The following is a 24,214-nucleotide window of genomic DNA, read 5'->3' on the forward strand; positions in this document are numbered from 1 at the left end:
TTTTGTCGTTGACTTGTCTACACACTTGGGGAGAGGTGTACCGTTGCTCAAGGTTTGCATAAAAAATTGATTTCTTCAGCATTTTTTTTTTTACAGACACAGCATCCCATCTTTTTTGGATTTGGGGATGTATCACCATTGTTGAATTAGCCCACATCAATCAACACAAATGTACCAAAAAAAGTAAACTTAAAAGACAAGTTTTCAAGGTAACTGAAATAATAATTCTGCATTCGTCTTTGATAAAACACGTGTCTGAAGAAGAGCAACAACAACAGCTACAGTGCCAATAAAAGATATCTATCCATCTTCTAACACTCATCTGCGGGATGTGGGCCCCAGTCAAGTAGTAAAAAAAACAACCTCCTGTTGGGTTCTCCTGAAAAAAACATGATACAATAAAAGTTAGATGGTTGGAAAAATTCTGAAGACTTCAGAAAAGGCAACCGGCCACTGATGACAAAATGAGAATTGGACCACGCTGACACTATGTGGACAGCTCATTCATACCAGCCACTCCTGCTTCTAAATGTTATAGGTTTGTCTTTATATGTTGTGAAAATGAACCCTCTCTGTAGCTGAGGGACATACCACCTTCTCTTGGATCATTGTCTCAGGGTCATGTCTTTGACCACTGTCCTCCACCGTAACAGCTCAGTTCATGAAGACCAAGTTAAACTTGACTGAAGTGTCCAAAAATGTCTCTGGGCCTGGGCCCCCACGGCCCTGCTAATCTGACCCATCCATCCATCCATCATCTGCCGCTTATCCGGGGGCATCCTAACCAGATGCCCGAGCCACCTCATCTGACTCCTCTCAAGGAAGGATCTCATTCCCGACCCGGAGAGAGCATTCCACCCTTTTCCGGCTGAGAATCATAGTCTCGGATTTGGAGGTGCTGATTCTCATCCCAGCCGCTTCACACTCGGCTGCGAATCGCTCCAGTGAGAGCTGAAGGTCACGGCCTGACGACGCTAACAGAACCACATCATCTGCAAAAAGCAGAGACCCGATTCTGAGGTCGCCAAATCGGACACCCTCAACGCCCTGGCTCCGCCTAGAAATTCTGTCCATAAAAGTTAGGAACAGAATCGGTGACAAAGGGCAGCCTGACGGAGTCCAACTCTCACCGGAAACGTATCCGACTTACTGCCAGCAATGCGGACCAAACTCTGGCACCGGTCATACAGAGACCGAACGGCCCCTATCAAGGGGTCCGGCACTCCATATTCCCGGAGCACCCCCCCACAGGACTCCACGAGGGACACGGTCGAACGCTTTCTCCAAGTCCACAAAACACATGTAAACTGGTTGGGCGAACTCCCATGCACCCTCCAGGATCCTGCCGAGGGTATAGAGCTGGTCCACTGTTCCACGGCAACCTCAGCCCCAGAAATGGGAGGCCCCGTCTCCGAGCTCTCCGACTCTGCCTCTTCCGAGCACGTGTTGGTAGGATTGAGGAGTTCCTCGAAGTACTCCCCCCACCGACTCACAACATCCCTAGTTGAGGTCAGCAAAGCCCCGTCCCCACTGTAAACAGTGTTGACTGTGAGCCGCTCCCCCCCCCCTGAGACGCCGGATGGTGGACCAGAATCTCTTCGAGGCCGTCCGGAAATCGTTCTCCATGGTCTCACCGAACTCCTCCCAGGCCCGAGTTTTTGCCTCAGCAACCGCCGAAGCCGCGGCCCGTCTGGCCTGTCGGTACCTATCAGCTGCTTCCAGGGTCCCACTGGCCAAAAAGGCCCGATAGGACTCCTTCTTCAGCTTGACGGCTTCCCTCACCACTGGTGTCCACCAGCAGGTTCGAGGGTTGCCGCCACGACAGGCACCGACCACCTTACGGCCACAACTCCGATCAGCTGCCTCGGCAATGGAGTCACGGAACATGGCCCATTCGGACTCAATGTCCCTCACCTCCCCCGGGATATGGTTGAAGCTCTGCCGGAGGTGGGAGTTAAAGCTCCTTCTGATGGGGGATTCTGACAAACGCTCCCAGCAGACCCTCACAATACGTTTGGGCCTGCCAGGTCTGATCGGCATCCTCCCCCACCAGCGGAGCCAACTCACCACCAGGTGGTGATCAGTTGACAGCTCCGCCCCTCTCTTCACCCGAGTGTCCAGGACATATGGCCGCAAGTCCGATGATACAACCACAAAGTCGATCATCGAACTGCGGCCAAGGGTGTCCTGGTGCCAAGTGCACATATGGACACCCTTATGTCTGAACATGGTGTTCGTTATGGACAGTCCATGACCGGCACAGAAGTCCAACAACATAACACCACTCTGGTTCAGATCGGGGGGGGGGCGTTCCTCCCAATCACACCCCTCCAGGTCTCACTGTCATTGCCCACGTGAGCATTGAAGTCCCCCAGCAGAACGACGGAGTCTCCGGTTGGAGCATTCTCCAGTGCCTCCCCCAGAGACTCCAAAAAGGGTGGGTACTCTGAACTGCTGTTTGGCGCATAGGCACAAACAACAGTCAGGACTCGTCCCCCCACCCGAAGGCGGAGGGAGGCTACCCTCTCGTTCACTGGGGTAAACCCCAATGTACTGGCACACAGCCGGGGGGCAATAAGTATGCCCACACCTGCTCTGCGCCTCTCACCACGGGCAACTCCAGAGTTGAAGAGAGTCCAACCCCTCTCAAGAGGACTGGTTCCAGAGCCCAAGCCGTGCGTCAAGGTGAGTCCGACTATATCTAGCCGGAACCGCTCAGCCTCGCGCAGCAGCTCCGGCTCCTTCCCCAACAGAGAGGTGACATTCCACGTCCCAAGAGCTAGCTTCAGTAGCCGAGGATCAGACCGCCAAGGCCTCTGCCTTCGGCTGCTACCCAGTTCACATCGCACCTGACCCCCTTGGCCCCTCCCACGGGTGGTGAGCCCGTCGGAAGGGGGACCCACGTCATCATTTCGGGCTATGCCCGACCGAGCCCCATGGGCACAGGCCCGACCACCAGGCGCCCGCTGCCGGGCCCCACCCCCGGGCCTGGCTCCGAGGGGAGGCCCCGGTGTCCCATATCCGGGCAAGGGATCACGAGGTCCAAATTTTTTGTTCATCATAAGGAGTCTTTTGAGCTGTTCTTTGTCTGGTCCCTCATCTAGGATCTGTTTGCCTTGGGTGACCCTACCAGGGGCTTAAAGCCCCGGGCAACATAGCTCCCAGACTCATTGGGGCACGCAAACTCCCCCACCACGATAAGGTGACAGCTCAAGGGGGAGCTAATCTGACCCTTTTCATGTTATCAGCTGTTGTGCCTCCATCTTTCTGTTTGATTTAGAGTTTAAGTAAAGTTGCTTACAATTGATGATGCTGCTGATACTGATGATGATGATGATGATGATGATGATGATGATGATGATGATGATGAATATGATAATGATGATGAGTGCAGCATCAGAGTCTTTTCTAAAGCTTCCATCAGCCTGAATGGAAACAGAACACAGCAGGAGGAGGAGCTACACAGCTGAATATGAAAGGCTTCATGTTGTAACTGAGGAGCTGCTGTGTTCTCTCTGCTGTTCACTCAGTACAAGTGAAAATAATGTTTCTGCTCTTCATTTGGATGATGATCGTCTCCTTTCAGACAGGTAAGTCAACAGAAGATGGAGCCAGATTTTAAAATGGAGGATAGACCTGAAAAACATTTGGTTGATGTTTGGATTCACTTTTTATAAAACTAAACTGAGATTAAAGAGAAAGAATTTAAGTCAAAACATCATTCTGAAATCTGTCTTTGTTGTTTTCAGGATCCTCTGAGGATTTACTGACACCATTTAAAGATGTACTGATGGGTTTGGAAGGAGACGATGTGACTCTCTCCTGCAACTATTCAGGCTCTGTACGATATCTCTTTTGGTACCGACAGAATTCTGGTTCATCTCCACAGCTTGTCATCTCAGGATTATCAGATGAAAAAGAAGAAAACTTTTCTTTAAAACATAAGAAAGACAAAAAGGAGTTTGATCTGGTGATCTCCTCTGCTGCAGTGACAGACTCTGCTGTGTACTACTGTGCTCTGCAGCCCACAGTGACAGGAAACACCAAAACTCTGTACAAAAACCTTTGGAGCAAAGACAACACAATACTCCACAACATCCACTAGAGGGACTCACACACTGTTAAAGCACTGATTGACCTCATCTGTCACACCTCACACTCAGTCAATTTTTATCCTTTGAATGGTGTTATGGAGTTTTTTCTCGACTCGATATCATGGTTCCGAATATCTAAAGATCCTCGATGTCCTCAACGGAAAGAATCGCCAGGCACACGACCCTCCACTGCTCCCAGGAGTCCCTCATGTAACCAGCGGCGAATGTTCCATCAGGACAGGCGGGTTCCCCTGGACCCAAACTTTCGTAGAAAAGATTCTTTCAATTGCGTTGAGAGACCAGTTGACCAGTTCCATTTTAGTTTTGAGAGCAATGCAGAGAGAGGCACCAAAGTTTGAGACAGGACAGGACAAGACAAAGAAGAGAAGCAGGGAGATAAGGGAGAGGGAAAGATACAGGAGAGCAGAGAAATGCGACCGCCTTCATTGAGAGCCGGAGGCAGACGATACACAATTTTATGTGTATCTGTCACCAGACGACTGCAGCCCAGCAGATGTACTGTGTCAGTGTCTGGAGGAAATAAACACCTGGATGAGAGAGAATTTCGAGTTGGCTTTCTGACTCTTATTCGGGCTGAGCCCGACCGAGGCCCTGGAGCCAAGGCTTAGTTTGCTCTAAAGGGGGTGTCCCGGTGTCCCTTTTCCAGGCAAGCAAACTGTTGTTTTCTGCTGCCACTCAATCGAGATCTTTGAATAACTCTTATTCTGATCCCTCCCCTAAAGCTAATTTGCCATGGGAAACCCTACCAGGGGCTAATGCCCCAGACAACACAGCTCTCAGGATCATGGGGATACTCAAACCCCTCCACCACATTACGGTGGTGATACTATGGAGGGGACGTTTTCACTTTACAAAGCTTTAGTGTCAGAATTGACACTAGATCAGAAAAACAGCAGGTACTGATTATAGTATGCAGAACTACCTCTTAGCCCGATTATGCCAATAGTAACAAAAATGGATAATCCATCAGTTTGAATAACCAGCACTAAATGAAATATTGTTATCAACATCTGACAAAACAAAGGACAAGGCAAAAAGTCAGGACACAGGATCACAATTCCCAAATCCTGTGCAGCACAAGATTTATTGAAAATCGAGTTTAATAAAAACAGACAAACATCTTGTGACCAGATACATTTAATTCAATGTCAATACATGTAATGTCACATGTGAAAGACAAGAACAAACTATAAACTGTATGATTAAACCCAAATGTAACCTGACAAAATACATTTAATTTACATTAAAACAATTCAAGAAAAATGTACTTGTAATTGAAAGGACATAGAATATTGGGATCCACATGCCATAATTATGAGAGACATCTTTCATTTCATTGGACACATTTTGGTCAATGTGACACAAACTTAAACATCAGTAAAAAGTCTAAACAGTTTTGTTAATCTGAAACTGTACTTTTAACCAGCAATTTTTCACATTTTGAAAGAACACAACTTCTCATCTGTGCAAGTTCTCACGTGATGCGACAAATGGGTATTTAGGCCAGATCTTTCCCCATGTTTGACAAGATTATGGCTTCTCACTTGTGTGTATTCTAAGATGGTTAACCAAACTTTTACTATAACTGAAATTTTTTTCACATACTTTGCAAGAATATGGCTTCTCACCCGTGTGAGTTCTCACGTGGCACAACAGATTGTTTCGTCGATTAAAACGCTTCCCACATATTTTGCATGGATAAGGCTTTTCACCTGTGTGAGTTGTCATGTGGCTCAACAGGTGGCTGCGTCGACTGAAACGTTTCTCACATATTTTGCAAGGATAAGGCTTTTCACCTGTGTGAGTTGTCATGTGGCGCAACAGACTGCTACGTAGACTCAATCTTCTCCCACATATTTTGCAAGAATATGGCTTTTCACCTGTGTGAGTTGTCATGTGGCTCAACAGATGGCTGCGTCGATTGAAACGCTTCTCACATATTTTGCAAGGATAAGGCTTTTCCCCTGAGTGAGTTGTCATGTGGCTCAACAGATAGCTGCTTCGACTGAAATGCTTCTCACATATTTTGCAAGAATATGGCTTTTCACCTGTGTGAGTTGTCATGTGGCTCAACAGATGGCTGCGTCGACTGAAACGTTTCTCACATATTTTGCAAGGATAAGGCTTTTCCCCTGTGTGAGTTGTCATGTGGCTCAACAGATGGCTGCGTCGACTGAAACGCTTCTCACATATTTTGCAAGAATATGGCTTTTCCCCTGTGTGAGTTGTCATGTGGCACAACAGATTGCTACTTTGACTGAATCTTTTCCCACATATTTTGCAAGGATAAGGCTTTTCCCCTGTGTGAGTTGTCATGTGGGACAAAAGACTGCTGCTTCGACTGAAACGCTTCTCACATATTTTGCAAGGATAAGGCTTTTCCCCTGTGTGAGTTGTCATGTGGCGCAACAGACTGCTACTTAGACTGAATCTTTTCTCACATATTTTGCAAAAATATGGCTTTTCCCCTGTGTGAGTTGTCATGTGGCTCAAAAGATGGCTCCGTTGACTGAAACGCTTCTCACATATTTTGCAAGGATAAGGCTTTTCCCCTGTGTGAGTTGTCATGTGGCGCAACAGACTGCTACTTAGACTGAATCTTTTCTCACATATTTTGCAAGAATAAGGCTTTTCCCCTGTGTGAGTTGTCATGTGGGACAAAAGACTGCTGCGTCGACTGAAACGCTTCTCACATATTTTGCAAGGATAAGGCTTTTCCCCTGTGTGAGTTGTCATGTGGCGCAACAGATTGCTACTTAGACTGAATCTTTTCCCACATATTTTGCATGAATATGACTTCTCACCTTTGTGACTACTTTTGTCATATTTCATCAATAATGAGTGAGAGACTCTTTCCCCCAGACCATTGCAAGTGTAAGGTTTAATCTCATCTGTGTATTCAGTTATTTGCCGTTTTAACACTGACAAAGCAGAATTGTGAGAGTGGAGCTGATTACTGTTTGGTTCTGAATTCTTGTGGTCGCTTTCCTCATAAGCAGGATTCACCAAAAGGAAATCAGTCTTCTGTCTTATTAAAAGCTGCTCTCCCTCATGACAGAGTTCTTGTTCTTCTTTAATCTGTAGAGGTTCTGCTTCCTCCTGTTCCTCTTTCATCTGTGGAAATCTTGGTTCCTTCTGGTTCAGACTCGAGTTCCCCTCCTGGTTACAGAGCTGCTGGTCAGAAAGAATGTTCTCCAGTGCAATGACATGTTGCTGTGAGAGGTCTGGAGATACAAAGGGACACAAGATAAAACATTACTGCAGAGAGGAAATACGGTCATTTGAAAAACAAAAGATATCAGTCAATTTTCAGGTTTTACATATCAGGATATATGCAATTTGGTCCTTATCAGGTCTGAAAAATTAGACGAAAATGCAGAAACAACGTGTATAAAAGTCCATCCAATGATCAAACAGCTTGAAGAACCACCTTTAGCAGCAATAGCTTGAATCATTTTCTGTATGACATTATGTTCCTCTAATTATTTCTAACTTACTCTTGAGGTTCCACAAAAGGTTCTTTCTGATTAATGCTTCTTCCCCTATTTAAAGTCAGCGTTCAGAGACAACAAAGAAATGAAACAGCATAAAATCAAACCTGAACAACAAGCAGTACATTTTAACAGGAAACAAAGAAGTCAGCTCACATCTTGTATTTCAGTTTAACAACCATGTTTCCAGCTCAGTCGGTTTCTCCTGTGTCTTCTACAGACTGTGAGTTTGACTCTAAATGTTTCTGCTTTTAAACACATTCATGTTATTTCTGTCTGAAAAATAGCTGCAGCTGCACCGTAACTTTCTCTGTGAGCCTGAAATAAATGTAACGTAGAGCTCTGATCAGGATCCTCCATCAGTCAGATTCATGTGTGAGTTCATGCAGCCCATCACGGTGTTCCGTACCTATTCTGTGTAAGATTATTCGGGGTTTCCAGGTGATATCCAGCAGTCTGCGCTGATGATCGATCTCTTCCTCGTATTGGTCAACATCATTTCCAGTCTCTTCTAACTTTTCCTCACCTTCGGGTTTGGATTGAAGTGGCATAAAGGTATCAGTCTCTTGACTCAGAACAAACTGTTCTCCTTGACTGGGGCAGAGCTCATCCTGTTCCTCTTTAATCTGTGGAGGTTCTGGTTCCTCCTGATCCACACTGGAGTTCCTCTCCTGGTTACAGAGCTGCCGGTCTGCGAGAACGTTCTCCTCCTTACAAACGTCTTGTTGCGAGAGTTCTGGAGGGATGAAATGAAAACCGAACAGGATTACCAAAGTGATAATAGAGAAATGCCCATCTGACCACATCAAAACTGTGTTCCAAGTGAAAGATATTTTCACTGGGGACAGGAACCTTTGGGGGGGTTCTGTGGTCAGCCTCAGAACTCTCTTGGATTAACCGACTGCAAACCAAAGCCAGAGGAACAAGCCTGAGCTGCCGGACCAATTGTTTGCATTGTGTTGAAATTGACTTTCTACAAGTTGGGATTCTTGTCCTGTGGATTAGTCACAGTTCTTGCTCAGGTTTCCAAAGCTCTGCTCCCCTGTTGTAGGAATAAAGACGTGGCTGTGTGTTAGTGTGGTTCACCCTCTGGAAGCCCTGCCTGACCAAACCTGGAACTGCAGCATTTACCTGTTCTCAGTGAGAGGGGACAAGCTGCGTCTGGTGGACCGCCTTCAGGTTCATTCTCAACCCCCAGAGCTGACTCACAGAAGCTCTGGTTCAGACCAACAACGTGAGAAATGTGCGTGTAGGAGGAGCACAGCAGCTCAAAAGTTAGGAGGCTCAGGAGCAAACTCACACTCAGGAGATTTACAAGTTAAAATCCTACATAAAAACAGAGATCCTACAGAAAATAATTAACAACCTGACAAAAACAGTCCTCAAAAGCAGGTGGTAGAAACCTGAGCTGTAATAGCGACAGGTCTAACTTTAATGTTTCATTTTGGTCGATCATTTAAAGACTGTTTTAGTCACGTGTCTGCTTCACCGTAACTTTCTCTGTGAGCCTGAAATAAATGTAACGTAGAGCTCTGATCAGGATCCTCCATCAGTCAGATTCATGTGTGAGTTCATGCAGCCCATCACGGTGTTCCGTACCTGCTGTGTGGGAGTTTATTCGGGGGTTCCAGGTGATATCCAGCAGTCTGCGCTGACGGTCGATCTCTTCCTCGTACTGGACGATGGTTTTCTCAAACTCTGTGAATATTTCTTCAGCAGCAGCAGTTAGTCGCTGGCTGATAAACTCTCTCAGATGCTGAGCTGAAGACATTGTTGCTGCTCACACTCAGATATTCAGCTCAGACAACACCACCGTCCTCCTGCTGAGTCCCACACGAGGACAGAAATTACTGCTGCACATCTTGTTTACTTCCGGCGGAAGTTACGCTGTGAGGTGTTTCTTCTCTTAATCAATTAAGAAAAGAAAAGATGTGCGTTTTGTGTCCTATGGAAACAGCCAATGTAGATCGTAATATATTACTAGCTATATTGTAACTTTGGTGTTAATTACACAACATTTAACATGATGAAGCTCCTCATTAAAAACTGTTGTGACAAGAAAAATCAGCTGAGCCTTAAATATTGAGTAAAGCATAAAACTCCACCTTTCAGATCACACAACCATGAAATTGTGCAAAATACAATACAAGCACATAAAGCACTGCTGGAAACCGGTTCAGAAATTAAATTTGAATTAAATCCTAAATATTTCCATAATATTTTATTTTTCATCTTTGTGTTTTTAGTAATAATTTTCACCTGTTTACTCTTCAGAAAGGAAAGGAGCAAAAGATGAGAGTGGTGCTGAATATATTCCAGATAAACGATATGGCTTCCAAACAACAGATATATCCACTGAACTGACCATCACAAAGCTAACCCTGGCAGACACAGCTCTCTACTACTGTGCTGTAGAAACACAGTGATACAAAGTGTAGAAGAGGCTGTACAAAAACCTGAACACAGATATCTGACTACTCTTCAAAGAGGAGGGAAGTGGTATTCAAACCACAGCTTCATATCAGATGGATTCTGCTAATTCCTGTTTTATCAGAGTCACTGTGGTTCCAGCTGCTAATGAAACACTGTGGGAGGATTCACATGAGCAGCAGATCCACATCAACAAGGAAACAGCTGCATGATGCTGCAAACACTCTGGATTTGATCAGAATTCATGTTTTCAGACAACTGATGTTCATCCAGTAGAACCAGTTCATGACTACAGACTTCAGTGTGAATCTGGTATTCTGACATTATCACTTTACAAAGATTTAGACAGGAAAATAAGAGACACTGATCAAGGTTTTACTACCACTTAATAGCAGTAGTTAATTTTTTTTTAAATAAAAAAATAAAATCATTATCAAACTTCTTTGAAAAATGAAACAATATTTTTTTACCACAAAACTGCAATTTAGAGAATATGATGTGTTCAAAGAATTTTTTTAATGGAGTCAGGTTAACAGCTGGTGACTCAACATATGTATGAAATTAACATAAGAAAATTATTATTCACAGATATTAACTGAAAAAACGTATGTTTTAAATTAAAATTTGCCTTCGCAAAATACATTTAATTTGCTACTGAAACAGAGCATCTGAAGACAAATGTCAAAGATTAAATCGTAATTATAAGGAAAGATAACGATGGGATTTCATAATTCTGAGGAAAACATTCAGTATTTAAAGACATTATGTTCAATGTACTGAAGGTGGAAGAGCTGGAACACATCTGAATATGTCTTAGAATACTCAGGTTTCCTTGGACCCTATCAATAGTAAAACGTACACATATTTTGTCAAAAATTATCAAAAGGCTCATTAACGCTGACTCGTAAAAATTCCTCATCTGTGTGAGTTTTTCTTGTGGCATGTCAGGTTAGATTTTTGAATGAAACTTTTCCCACATATTTTGCAAGAATATGGCTTCTCACCTGTGTGAGTTCGTATGTGGTGCAACAGGCTCGTACTTGCACCGAATCTTTTCCCACATATTTTGCAAGAATATGGCTTCTCACCTGTGTGAGTTCTCATGTGAACAGTCAAAGCACCCCTTTGAGTGAAACTTTTTCCACATTCTTTGCAAGAATATGGCTTCTCGCCTGTGTGTATTCGCACATGATCAGCCAAACTATTACTCTGACTGAATCTTTTCTGACATACTTTGCAAGAATATGGCTTCTCACCTGTGTGAGTTCTCATGTGACGCAACAAATGACTATTTAGGCCAAATCTTTCCCCACATGTCTGACAAGAAAACGGCCTCTCACCTGTGTGAGTTATCATATGGCGCATCAAGCTGTCACCACGACTAAATCTTTTCTCACATATTTTGCAAGAATATGGGTTCTCACCTGAGTGAGTTTTCATATGATACAACAAAGTACAATTTCTGTCAAATGTCTTTCCACATTCTTTGCAAGAATATGGCTTCTCACCTGTGTGGATTCTATTGTGATATTTCATTAATGATAAGTAAGAGAATCTTTTCCCACAAGTACTGCAAGCAAATGGTTTCTTCTCATCTGTGTATATAGTTATATGTCTATTTAATACTGATGAAGCAGCATTGTGAGAGAGGAGCTGGTTACTGTTTGGTTCTGAATAACTGTGGTCACTTTCCTCATAAACAGGAGTTACCATAAAAGTATCAGTCTCCTTCTTCAGAACAAGCACTTCTCCGTCCTGACTTGTGCAGAGTCGATCCTCTTCCTCTTTATTTTGTAAAGGTTCTGGTTCCTCTTGGTCCATAGTGGATTTCCTATCCTGGTTAGAGAGCTGCTGGTCAGTGAGAACTTCCTCCTCCCCACTGACAAATTGTTGTGTGAGGTCTGGAGTTAAAAAGAGACATAAGAAAAAGCATAGTGCTGTGAGCAAATGTAGTCTGGTCTTCCCAAATTAAAGATTATTAGTTACCGACAATATAGTAATGGAATGGCGCAAAAGACAGAAATGTGATATTCTTAAAGAAATGAAAATAGTAAACAATGACCAATATAAACAAACAAAAAAATACTGTTAAAAAAATACATTTTCTAAAGTAAATTTAGCTCGCTGTGGGTCACCTTTTGGCAGCGAACTTCAACTTTGCTTTAAAACCTAATCTTTAGAACAGCATGGCTGATAAATTCCACACATTCCACATTCCAGTGAAAACTGAATGGACCAATTCACAAAGTCTGCAGTGTGCTCCAAAATGGTTCTGGTTCTGGCACCGTGTTGCGATACGGACCGTGTTATGCTGCCCTGCTCCTTGTCTGATGCAGAAGTGATGCAATGTAAAGATCCAACACGCAGCAGTCGTTTGAACTGCTATGACATTTTAGACGAATTTGCCATCAATAGCCCAAGATGAAGAATAGAATTGAAGGTTATTTCTTAACTAACATTCGGCGTTTGGATCTTCCCTCCTTATACACACGTCTGTCACTGTGCGCCTTACCCACCAAACTCACCATCATAAAACAAGAACACTTTAGCTCACAGTTATCATTTTAGGCTGATACGTGAGCTTTTAAAACTGTGGCACACTCTACGAGATCAACAGATGCTAGCCATCAATAGCTCAAGATGAAGAGAAGAATTGATAGTTATTTCATTAAACTGTCTGTTACACATATCTCTGACACTGAAAGTTCCAGCCGGGACCTGAACACTGAAGGTTAGCATCAGAGGCAGATCAGAGCCAACTGAAAACAGAAAGGCCAAAATGTATGCATTTCATTAAGACTGGTCAGCCCAGGCTCTATGCCTTACATACTAATAAATGACCAAAATAATATGGTGCATCTACAGCAAATAATTCAGTAACAGTACCTTTGTTATGGAAGTGTAGACAGAGAATTAAAACATTGGGGAAAAAAGAAAGAAACCCATCAACTGTGACGACAACTATGTGAGCAATAAAGTGAGCTCCCTGCCTGCTGCATCCATCCATCACATAAGTAGAAAGAGGAGACCGACTCCTCTTGCGTACGGCACACAACCCCACTTCACAGAAACCAAAATATCCTTTTAAAAGCTGAGCTCAAATAAAGTGAAGAAACTGATTTTTATGGAGACTCAACACAGTAAGAGTATATCACAAAGTTAAAAGCAGATTCCTAAAAGAAAACCTGACATGGCTGAGCTATCATCGTAAATAATGAGCACTAACTGTGGTTAAACCTTGACGGGTAACATGCAGGTAGAGAAACACACCACCACACATTTCTGGTGGGTCATTATGATTAAGCCTATAAATCCTGACCCCAGAAATAATGGATGGAAAATTCCTTGTTGTTCTTCAATTTTAAGTCTTTATTTGTTCCTTTAACAAAATGTAAAAAAAAAAGATAAATAAAAATAATTTGCATGTTTTTTTGTTTGTATCATATTCGACACATTGGGTATTACAAGCAATTCAATAACAACAAAAATCCTTCTTTATATCATCTGTAATATCTTTATTTTTCACTTTTTTTTTGCAAAGTGATCATTTGTTTAAGCAGAAGTGGACACTGAACATTATTACTATCGTAACCTTTACTTAACCAGGTAAGTCGGTTGAAAACCAGTTCTCATTTGCAACGACGACCTGCAGTGTGGGGAGTTTCTTTGCTTGCACCTCTGTCGTTGTGCCCAGGTTGGGAAATGGTCGAGCCCCGTCTGTCCTCACATCAGGAGGCGCGCTGCACGATGGCCTCTTCCGTGGCGGTGTTGGTGACACCAAGAGCCAACTGAGGCCTGAAACTCTCTCAGGGGTGTCATGTTGCCATATGGTGATGCAACAGGTCTCAGATTTATGTATGGATACCCACAGCATCAAAGGCTTAAAGGGGATTACTTTAACATGAGCCCGTATGTTTTTCTTTATGAATATTCGTCTTTTTGAAACAGACCAGAAGACCTGCAGCACGGAAACAACACGTAACGTGGAGCAAACTGACCTCGTCTCAGGTCCTATTAGACCTGGGAAGAGTTCAAGTCTGCAGCCAATTAGATTAAATAATAGAACTCAATGTAGTAGTCAGACAAAACTAAAAGGCTGAAATCACTATTCTGATGTCTAAGAATTTGGGTCTGCTGGATGTGTGTGTTATACACACATCGCAGGTTTTAACATTTGATTTTTTTAGTTAAAATATGCAGTTTTGTGGAGCTACTAATGTGTGAGTTAATTCAGACCATCACAGTGTTCCATACCTGCTGTGTGGAAGCTGTTTTTTGGTATCCAGGTGATATCCAGCGGTCCGCACCAATGATCAATCCCATCTTTATACCGGATCATACGCTTATCCTGATTCAATCCATGCTGCTCTCCTTCTGTACTGGTGCAGCCTTCCTTCCGTTTCTTCTGAATCTGTGGTTCTGGTTCCTGCTGGTCCAAACTGGAGTCCCTGTCCTGGTTACAGAGCCGCTGCTCAGCACCAACTTCCTCCTCCTTATACACATGCTGCTGTGAAAGCTCTTGAAGGACAAAACAAACACAAGAAAAACATTTATAAATATGTTTTCATCTGAACCATCGGCGTGGTTCTACAGTTTATTACTCGAACATACGCAAATGAAACGCATGTCTTTCAGCTACGGTGTGCACGTTATCCACCAAAAGGATAGAGAGATCCACTGGTACTTTTCAGAGCAGGTACTTCAGACATTCCTCAAGAAAATATGGTTTTGGTTGTGAGGGCAAGTTGACCCTTTTCAGCTTCCCCAAAGACCCAGAAATCTCGGTGGATCAGTGGATCTGGTTTATTTTTCCTGCCAGCAACAACAGCTGGGAAAAGGTTTATGAACGAGAACCAGTACGACGCTGGCTGTGCAGGGAGACTGAAGCTGGAAGTCGATTGTTGTATAACTGAATCACTTCAACAACTTGGGGAGATGATTGAAGGTCCTGCAACGGGGAGCAGTGTCTGAGTTAATGAAGAGCAGCGTTAGATGGACACAGATCGATTTCCTTTTTGGTTCTTTGAAATGTTCCAGCTCAGTCGGTTTCTCCTGTGTCTTCTACAGACTGTGAGTTTGACTCTAAATGTTTCTGCTTTTAAACACATTCATGTTATTTCTGTCTGAAAAATAGCTGCAGCTGCACCGTAACTTTCTCTGTGAGCCTGAAATAAATGTAACGTAGAGCTCTGATCAGGATCCTCCATCAGTCAGATTCATGTGTGAGTTCATGCAGCCCATCACGGTGTTCCGTACCTGCTGTGTGGGAGTTTATTCGGGGTTTCCAGGTGATTTCCAGCAGTCTGCGCTGGCGGTCGATCTCTTCCTCGTACTGGACGATGGTTTTCTCAAACTCTGTGAATATTTCTTCAGCAGCAGCAGTTAGTCGCTGGCTGATAAACTCTCTCAGATGCTGAGCTGAAGACATTGTTGCTGCTCACACTCAGATATTCAGCTCAGACAACACCACCGTCCTCCTGCTGAGTCCCACACGAGGACAGAAAACACTGCTGCACATCTTGTTACTTCCGGCGGAAGTTCCGGCAGAGGAGGACAGTTAATTTTTACTTCTGCATTGTACGTTTTTCTTTTAAAAACGTTATTTAAACCATGTCATAACACTACATTCAGGAATATTAATTCTACATTCCTCAAAACCAAAACATATTCTGAAAAACAGCAAAAGCAGAAAACTGACCATCACATCATTCGCGATAGGCTGAAACTCTGAGTCGGTTTATCAGGATCTACCTTGAATGGGTTTCCCCATATCTGTCTGGATGATATTTTTATGTGGCTGCTGCTAAATTCAGGTCCTCCTCCTCATTCCTTACCTATGATGAGGGTCTGTTTAATTTATTTTTGTTTACATTTTGAATGATGCTTTTTATTTAACGTCTCTGTAAAGCACCTTGAATCACCTTGTTGTTGAACTGTGCTATACAAATAAACTTGCCTTGCCATTATTGTTTCTTTTATATCTGCTCCCTCCTCAGCATATCTGTAATTTTTTAAAGAACACATCTTATCACTGCTATGCATGTGATATTCAGTTATGTATTTCTTTTAAATCCAATCATGTTTTAAAGATACAGATCTTGCTCAAATGCTTAGATTCTGTCAGAAGTTGGATGGCTGACAGTTTTCTTCAACTTAATGATGAGAAAACTGAATTCCTTTTCTGTGCCCCTGATGGGTTTTTAATCATGTCTAGATTATTGTAATTTTATATTCTCTTGTCTGACTAACAAATCACTGGAACATCTTCAGGTTGTACAGGACACTGCTGCCAGGCTTCTAACTAAATCTTCCAAGTATTCTCATGTCACCCATTTGCTAATTCAGCTGCACTGGCTCCTCATCCACTACAGAGTACATTTCAAAATGTTGGTTTTAACATTTAGAGCTATTAGACATTAACTATTAGACGTTACCCTCAACTGTTAATGTTCTAGTAGTAGAGTTTTAACAATTTTTTAAGTAGGTTTTAACAAATCAGAAATAGGTTGAGGAGACTGACCATGCAAAGCCCTACAGATTATTACCAATAAAATAAAATTCTAAAATTAACTGGTCTCCGGGGAAGGAGGATACAATCGGACTGCTACAAAAAACACTCACACTTTATTGACCATGCTCTTCATTTTGGTGTTAATGTGTTTGTGTCACCAGAGTTCCAAATGTTCTACCACTGTTTTTATTTGATCATAAAAGGCTTATAGAAGGTTGTGACAGAGCCAAAACATTGCTCCAGCATAGCTGCCTTTTCCATGTTGCCCAATACCTTTCATTCTTATGGCATTTCTGATCTGTGCCACAGATGTTAGCTATAGATGTTCTATAATAAAATTTGATTACAAAGCAAAGAAAGAAATCCAGTAGAACCACAGACTTCAATGTGAATCTGGTATTCTGACATTATCACTCTACAAAGATTTATTGTTGGAATCAATACATGAGATCAGAAAACAGCAAGCAATGATCATTGCATGTAGCGCTAACTTAAGCTGATGATGCTCATAGTTGTAAAAATAATTGAATCAATCCGTTAGAAAAACCAGCACCCAAAACAAACTTTATTCATACAGGAAATTTTACAACACAAACATAACCTCAGGACGTACGGTGAGGATCTCACGTGTGCATGAAGTGATTCCACAATCTGTCCAACATCAGCTAAATTCTACTCAGATAACAAACCAATGAACACATTACAAGTTTATGAAGACAAATCACATTTCATCCATCCATCCATTTTCTATACCTGCTTAATCCAATTTACGGTCAGGGGAGAGTGGAGCCTATCGCAGCTGTCAGGTGGGGGACACCTGGACAGGTCACCAGTCCATCACAGGGCCACACAGAGACAAACAACCATGCACGCTCACACTCACTCCCAGTGACAATTCAGAGTCACCAGTTAACCTAACAGCATGCTTTTGGATGGTGGGAGGAAACTGGAGAACCTGGAGAGAACCCACGCATACATGGGGAGAACATGCAGACTCCACACAGAAAGAACCAGCTGGGATTAGAACCTGGAACCTTCTGCTGTGAGGCAACGGTACTAACCAGCACACCACCAAGCCCCACATTTCTTTCACTATGAATATGAGGGACTGTCTCTTAATCTTTTACATAGGGTCAGAATAAAGAATGAATGAAGGAGTTGAGCTGAAAATGTCAGTTTATTAGTGATGATAAACAGGAAGATATGAGTTTTAACTTTCACACATAAATAAAAAAAAAGAGTATAAAAATAAAAAGCTTGTCCAAATGCAAGTAAAATTTATTAACTAGTACCATTCATAGTACTTTGAAATAAAAATTTCCCCCAAAGCAGGTGCTGGTTCTACAGGAAGTTCTATCTTGGTTCTAGCTAAGAACTTGTAAGAGTTTCCACAGCCACAACAGAGCAACATCCTTGTGTTGTTTGAAATGTCTCCTCTAAAACATATTTGAAACCTCCCTCAAATGTAGTCTAAAATTCTTTAGATGTACACAAAGCAGGTGTACAGTTTTTCTTCACAAGAACAACAGATCACAGGGTCCCGTGTTCCCAGCAAACCAATGTCCTACAGTCACCACTCTCGCTTTAAACAGTGAGTGATTGTGAATGCAGTGTCAACCTATTTCCAAATATTAACTGCTATTTAATAGTTGGTGAAACAAATAAGATTTGTTAGTGTTGATTCAGTGGAATCTACAAATGCCAATTAATGATATTAAAACACTTGACAGTTTTAAATGCAACTCTGTTAAGGTGATGTATGTGCAGCTCACATTTTGCAGGACAATGAGAGGAATAACCAGCTAATATTTGTCTGCTGCTTCGACTTTACATTTATATTGCAGCTCTGTTTTTATTGTTATCTTTTGAAATAAGTAAACTAAACGTGACACTGGCTGTGGATTTTTAAACATGGCAGTCACTATGTTTTGGTTGGTCGAGTGGTTCTCTTGAACCCGATCCCAGGCCACAGGAAAAATGGTCCTTAGCTCCAGTCCAAGAAAGAGTTGGTGCTAGCAGTGCTCCAAAAAAAAAAAAGGATAAATTTGATCCTGAGAAAGCTGAGGAAAAGTTTTTTTCTTACTCAGGCTGGTGTCATTAGTCAGACCCATCACTTCTGTGCTTGGCCCAGCGTAGAGCCCCTACCAAGACTTCACTTCAAGATGCAGTTTGAGTTTATCAAATTGCTTTTTGATCCATGTAAAGCTGATGTTGAATGAACTGGGAATCACCACTTTTAATTATTTCCCAAAGTTAAGATATCTTATTATAATAGCACAGTTAAGCTTCTAACTTACGCCTTTGGACTTGTTCAAAAAGTAAGAAAAAACTCATTAGAGCCTTCAGCACTTGTGGTTACCCACATCCAACCTTTGGTGCTCTGCTGCTGTTTCATCTACCACAGCAACAGTAACGAGAGAGTCTTCCTCCAAGTGTAGGGCATGGTAGGTGGAATAATTTCAAACCTCAATCTTTTACCTTTAAATGCCATGTTCAACATGTTTTCACTGCAGATATTTCAATCGTTTGACTTTTTACCTGTGTGAGTTCTCATGTGGCTCAATAAATGACCATTTAGTCTGAAGTTTTTCCCACAGAATTTGCAAGAATAAGGCTTTTCGCCTGAGTGAATTCTCATGTGACACACTAAATGATATCTTACACAGAAATCTTTTCCACATATTTTGCAAGAATACGGCTTGTCACCTGTGTGCTTTCGCATGTGGCACCACAAGCTACCATTTACACTGAAACTTTTTCCACATATATTGCAAGAATAAGGCTTCTCACCTGTATGAGTTCTTGTGTGGTTCAACAAAGTACTATTTCTACTGAAACTCCTACCACATATTTTGCAAGAATATGGCTTCTCCCCTGTATGAGTTCTCATGTGGCACACCAAATGATCATTTATAGTGAAACATTTTCCACATGTTTTGCAAGAATAAGGCTTCTCACCTGTGTGTGTTCTCATGTGGTTTAACAAGGTACTATTTTGACTGAAACTCTTTCCACATGCTTTGCAAGAATATGGCTTCTCACCCGTGTGAGTTCTCATGTGGCAGACTAAACGATCACTTAAACTGAAACATTTCCCGCATATTTTACAACAATGTGGCTTCTCACCTGTGTGAGTTCTCATGTGGCGCACTAAATGACAACTCGAACGAAAACTTTTTCCACACGTTTTGCAAGAATATGGCTTCTCACCTGTGTGAGTTCTCATGTGGTATACTAATTCACATTTTACCCTGAAACTTTTCCCACATATTTTGCAAGAATATGGCTTCTCGCCTGTGTGCTTGCTCATGTGGCACAATAAGCTACTACTTGTTCTAAAGTATTTCCCACATATTTTACAAGAAAAAGGCCTCTCTTCTTTGTGAGTTTTCATGTGATACAACAAGTCACTATTTTGACTGAAATATTTACCACATTCTTTACAATATGGCTTCTCATCTCTGGGAGTTCTTATGTGATTCGTCAAACTTCTACTTTGCAGCCAGTTTGATTCTGGTTCACAAAGATCACTTTCCTCACAGGAAGGAGTCACCATAAAGCTATCAGTCTCTTGCTTCAATAGAAGCTGCTCTCCATCCTGACTAATGCACAGATCCTCCGGATTCGCTGTAGTATGAAGTTGTTCTGGTTCTTCTTGATCCAGACTGGTTTTCCTGTCCTGGTTACAAAGCTGTTGTTCAGTGAGAAACTCATCGCCATTATAGACATGCTGCTGCGTGTGGTCTAAAGAGACAAAAAGCCAGCAGAAAAGGTTAGTATTGATATACAGAAAGAAACCTGAGTAAATTATATTGTAGTTTTAAACGTCAGAGCACAAATGTATAAAAATGTCACTCACATATGTAAAAAAAACAAAAGTAAATTCTTATTTGAGTATATGTAACAAAATTGTGGATTGTTACTGGTAAATCAGTTGAACAAGTCAACTGGTTTGTTATTATTTAATCCATTAGCAGCTGACTCATTTGTGCTGTTATTTGCTCAATACTGCAAACATGGATCACGGCATGCTTGGAACGCTACAACATCAGCAGGAAGGGAGCAGAATAGAGTTAAGCTGCTGAGAACTGAACAAACTCTGTTTCTGCCTCAGATTCTGGATTTATGTTCATGTTTGAACATGTTTCAGTGAATCTCTGCAGCTGTTTCCTGTTTTACAGGACATATATGAAGAAGAGTGACTATGTATACCCATAACTGTGGAGCTCTGATCAGGATCCTCCATCAGTCAGGTTCATGTGTGAGTTCATGCAGCCCATCACGGTGTTCCGTACCTGCTGTGTGGGAGTTTATTCGGGGTTTCCAGGTGATATCCAGCAGTCTGCGCTGACGGTCGATCTCTTCCTCATTCTGGACAACAAAAGCTTCAGAAACTCCAAATGTTTCTTCAGATTTGATTTTGCATTGAAGCAACATAAAAGTATCATTCTCCTGCTTCAGTACAAGCTGCTCTCCTTCCTGACTGATGCAGAGGTTCTCCTGTTCCTGTTTAACCTGTGGGGGATCTGGTTCCTCCTGTTCCTGTTTAACCTGTGGGGGATCTGGTTCCTCCTGTTCCATCTGTGGGGGATCTGGTTCCTCTTGTTCCTGTTTCATCTGTGGGGGATCTGGTTCCTCTTGTTCCTGTTCCATCTGTGGGGGATCTGGTTCCTCCTGTTCCTGTTTAACTTGTGGGGGATCTGGTTCCTCCTGTTCCATCTGTGGGGGATCTGGTTCCTCTTGTTCCTGTTTCATCTGTGGGGGATCTGGTTCCTCTTGTTCCTGTTTCATCTGTGGGGGATCTGGTTCCTCCTGTTCCATCTGTGGGGGATCTGGTTCCTCCTGTTTCATCTGTGGGGGATCTGGTTCCTCTTGTTCCTGTTTCATCTGTGGGGGATCTGGTTCCTCCTGTTCCTGTTTCATCTGTGGGGGATCTGGTTCCTCCTGTTTCATCTGTGGGGGATCTGGTTCCTCCTGTTCCTGGTTCATCTGTGGGGGATCTGGTTCCTCCTGTTCCTGGTTCATCTGTGGGGGATCTGGTTCCTCTTGTTCCTGTTTCATCTGTGGGGGATCTGGTTCCTCCTGTTCCATCTGTGGGGGATCTGGTTCCTCCTGTTCCTGTTTCATCTGTGGGGGATCTGGTTCCTCCTGTTCCTGTTCCATCTGTGGGGGATCTGGTTCCTCTTGTTCCTGTTTCATCTGTGGGGGATCTGGTTCTTCCTGGTTCAGCGTGGAATTCCTCTCTTCGTTACAGAGCTGCTGCTCAAAGAGAATCTCCTCCTCTTTACAGTCATGTTGTTGTGGGAGTTCTGGAGGGACAAATGAACACAAGCAAAATTTTACTGCGGCATCCTTCACTGCTTTGCAGTCATCTAGCACAGCTGAATGTGTTGGTGCTTTTCAACACCAACTGTACAAAACCAATCTGACTGAGTCAGACCTCATAAACTATTGTCAAATCACACTAGGAAAGTGGTGGGCAGCCAATCACAGCGCCTGGGGAGCATGGGGGTACGGTGCCTTGCCCAAGGGCACCTCGGCCGTGACAAGGAGGTGGACCTCCAGCTGTCAGTGTCACCAATCCCTTTGAGTGGCGAATGGGAATCGAACCACCACCCTTCCCATTATTGGACGACCCCGCCCATAGCTATGTTATGCTCCCACTTACATACATTCATTTCATTATGAGTCAGTGGCACTGTGGATCTTCTCACTGTAAAACTCTTTTGTTGATGCAGTTGCGCTGCATGAGAAGGAGCAACAGTCGCGACCCGAGGTTCAATAGATCAGAAGGAGTTTTGGTATTGTGCCGAATGAAGAAGTGGTCAGAGACGTGCAACAGAGTGACCGTTAGTGTGTCCGAGGTACAGTTTCGATTGAGGATTAGGTCAAGGTCTTTGGCTGCAGACCAGTTGTAGTTTGAAGGAATGCAACAGAGGTAAAAAGTTAGGATTATCTAAATTGATGTTCATGTCACCAAGGCATGGGGCAGTCATGCTCAGGGATGGTGGATAGCACAGAGTTTAGTTTATCTAGAAAATCACTCAGATGTCTGAATATCTGATATAGCCACAGTATTTAGTTATATTCTGAGTCAAATGCATGATCCGAACATGTTTTAAGGCCAGGTTCCTTTAATTCCTGCGGTTGCTGATTCATCTTCTGCGCTGTCCATCTATTCAGAATCACTGAATTTCGTGTCTCCACAGCAAAGCGTGATCACTGCCAGCTGTCATTGGTTGAAGCATCAACAGCTTCTGTGTGAACTGGGATGGAAATATTTCATGAAATGGATATTACGGCAACTGATTTCCAAAAAGAGAAAGCCTGATAGTTTAATGTATCAGGACTAAATTAATGGGATAGGAGCCTTTTGTGTTGTTTGCCTTATGAAGGAGGACGTTTATCTATTCAAGTTATCATCATGTTATTTTCCTAGTTTGACAACTGAGCCTGAAAAGTGACGCCTGCAAAACATCTGTCTCTGAACCGCTGGTCTGACCACATGAACTGTAACACCGGACCTGATACATCTGATTCGTGTCTCTACACGGCTGTTTTATTCTGTTGGACTTCAGGCTCCCCGGAAGTGAGCTTTTCCCATTAAAATGTACCATAGCGCCTCTAAATCAAGTGAATCTAGTCCAACCGTAGCTCAGTTGGTCGGACATCTGTCCACCCAGCTGCAGCCCAACAACACACGCACCTGTAGCAGAAGACATTTCACTTTCTGCACATCCGACTCCAGCACGAACAGAAATAAAATGGTTGCTAAAGTCTCTGCAGAGCTTCAGCAGCCACTCGAGACAAGGTGGATGCCACGGTAAAAATGGAGGCCACAGAAACTGAAAACGTCTCCAAAAGTCCGGTCAGAATCAGAGAGAAACAGCAACGAGCTCCAATGAACGAGCAACAACACGCAGTAAAGATTGAAGCTTCAACAGTGCGACACCGAGAAGGAGCGGACTGCGCAGCGGCAGCGTTTCCACACAATGAACAGTGTGTGGTGAGGGTATCTGCAGCTACGGAAGCTCACAGGGCACAAGAAGAGCGACCTGCGTTAGAAACATAAAACTTGTTGTTTTTGTCCACTCAAACTGAACTCTTTCCAGGAGGGTGGTTTGGATTGGAGTTTTCTTCTTTGGTTCACCCTGAATTCCACCCTCACTGACTCTCTGATGCGACACAGCCCACCGAACTGTGGGTTTAGCATTCCCTCATTTACTGATCTGATGCATAACCCTAACCCAGTGTTTCTCAATGTCGGTCCTCATGACCCACCGCCCTGCTTGTTTTCAATGTTTCCCTCCTCCACCACACCTGATTCAAATGAATGGCTCCTTATCAGGCCACTGCAGAGCTGGATGACGAGCTGATCATTTGAATCAGGTGTGGCAGAGGAGGGAAACATCAAAAACATGCAGGGCGGTGGGTCATGAGGACCAGAATTGAGAAACACTGCCCTAACCCATTTGCCAAGCAGCAGAGAACAGCAATAAAAATGCTCTTCTTTCTGTTTATCTGTCTAAAACTGTCCCCAGAACCTCTATAGAGTCCCTTGCCTCCAATTTAAAATGACTAAAATGAGAATCATAGGAACAACAGAATACATGACATTAAATATCACATATTTCTTTTTTAAAAGTTTGATAAGAAGGTTTCAGATC

The 24,214-nt window shown here is 43.0% G+C and overlaps 2 protein-coding genes across 5 annotated transcripts; both read right to left on the minus strand.

The window, feature by feature from the left end:
• Positions 1-5,247: 5,247 nt before the first annotated feature.
• Positions 5,248-15,487, minus strand: LOC140268484 (uncharacterized). Of its 3 annotated transcripts, XM_072363390.1 has the most exons (3): positions 9,206-9,430; positions 8,016-8,342; positions 5,248-7,339 (listed from the first exon to the last, which is right to left on the minus strand). In XM_072363390.1, the coding sequence occupies exons 1-3, from the start codon at positions 9,375-9,377 to the stop codon at positions 5,646-5,648; spliced, it is 2,193 nt and encodes a 730-aa protein (XP_072219491.1). In that variant the 5' UTR covers positions 9,378-9,430; the 3' UTR covers positions 5,248-5,645. The 3 variants fall into 3 exon arrangements, with proteins under 3 accessions (XP_072219491.1, XP_072219493.1, XP_072219492.1); XM_072363392.1 differs by lacking the exons at positions 8,016-8,342; positions 9,206-9,430 and adding an exon at positions 15,293-15,487; XM_072363391.1 differs by lacking the exon at positions 8,016-8,342.
• On the minus strand, positions 10,591-23,530 carry LOC140268477 (uncharacterized). 2 transcript variants are annotated; one of them, XM_072363382.1, is made up of 4 exons: positions 23,254-23,530; positions 20,843-21,856; positions 14,291-14,554; positions 10,591-11,937 (listed from the first exon to the last, which is right to left on the minus strand). In XM_072363382.1, the coding sequence occupies exons 1-4, from the start codon at positions 23,267-23,269 to the stop codon at positions 10,952-10,954; spliced, it is 2,280 nt and encodes a 759-aa protein (XP_072219483.1). In that variant the 5' UTR covers positions 23,270-23,530; the 3' UTR covers positions 10,591-10,951. The 2 variants fall into 2 exon arrangements, with proteins under 2 accessions (XP_072219483.1, XP_072219484.1); XM_072363383.1 differs by lacking the exons at positions 10,591-11,937; positions 14,291-14,554 and adding an exon at positions 16,932-20,291.
• Between the last annotated feature and the right edge of the window lie 684 nt (positions 23,531-24,214).

The sequence above is a fragment of the Leuresthes tenuis genome, unplaced genomic scaffold (assembly GCF_036924035.1).
Source record: "Leuresthes tenuis unplaced genomic scaffold, fLeuTen1.0.hap1 SCAF_14, whole genome shotgun sequence".
Classification (NCBI taxonomy): Eukaryota; Metazoa; Chordata; class Actinopteri; order Atheriniformes; family Atherinopsidae; genus Leuresthes; species Leuresthes tenuis.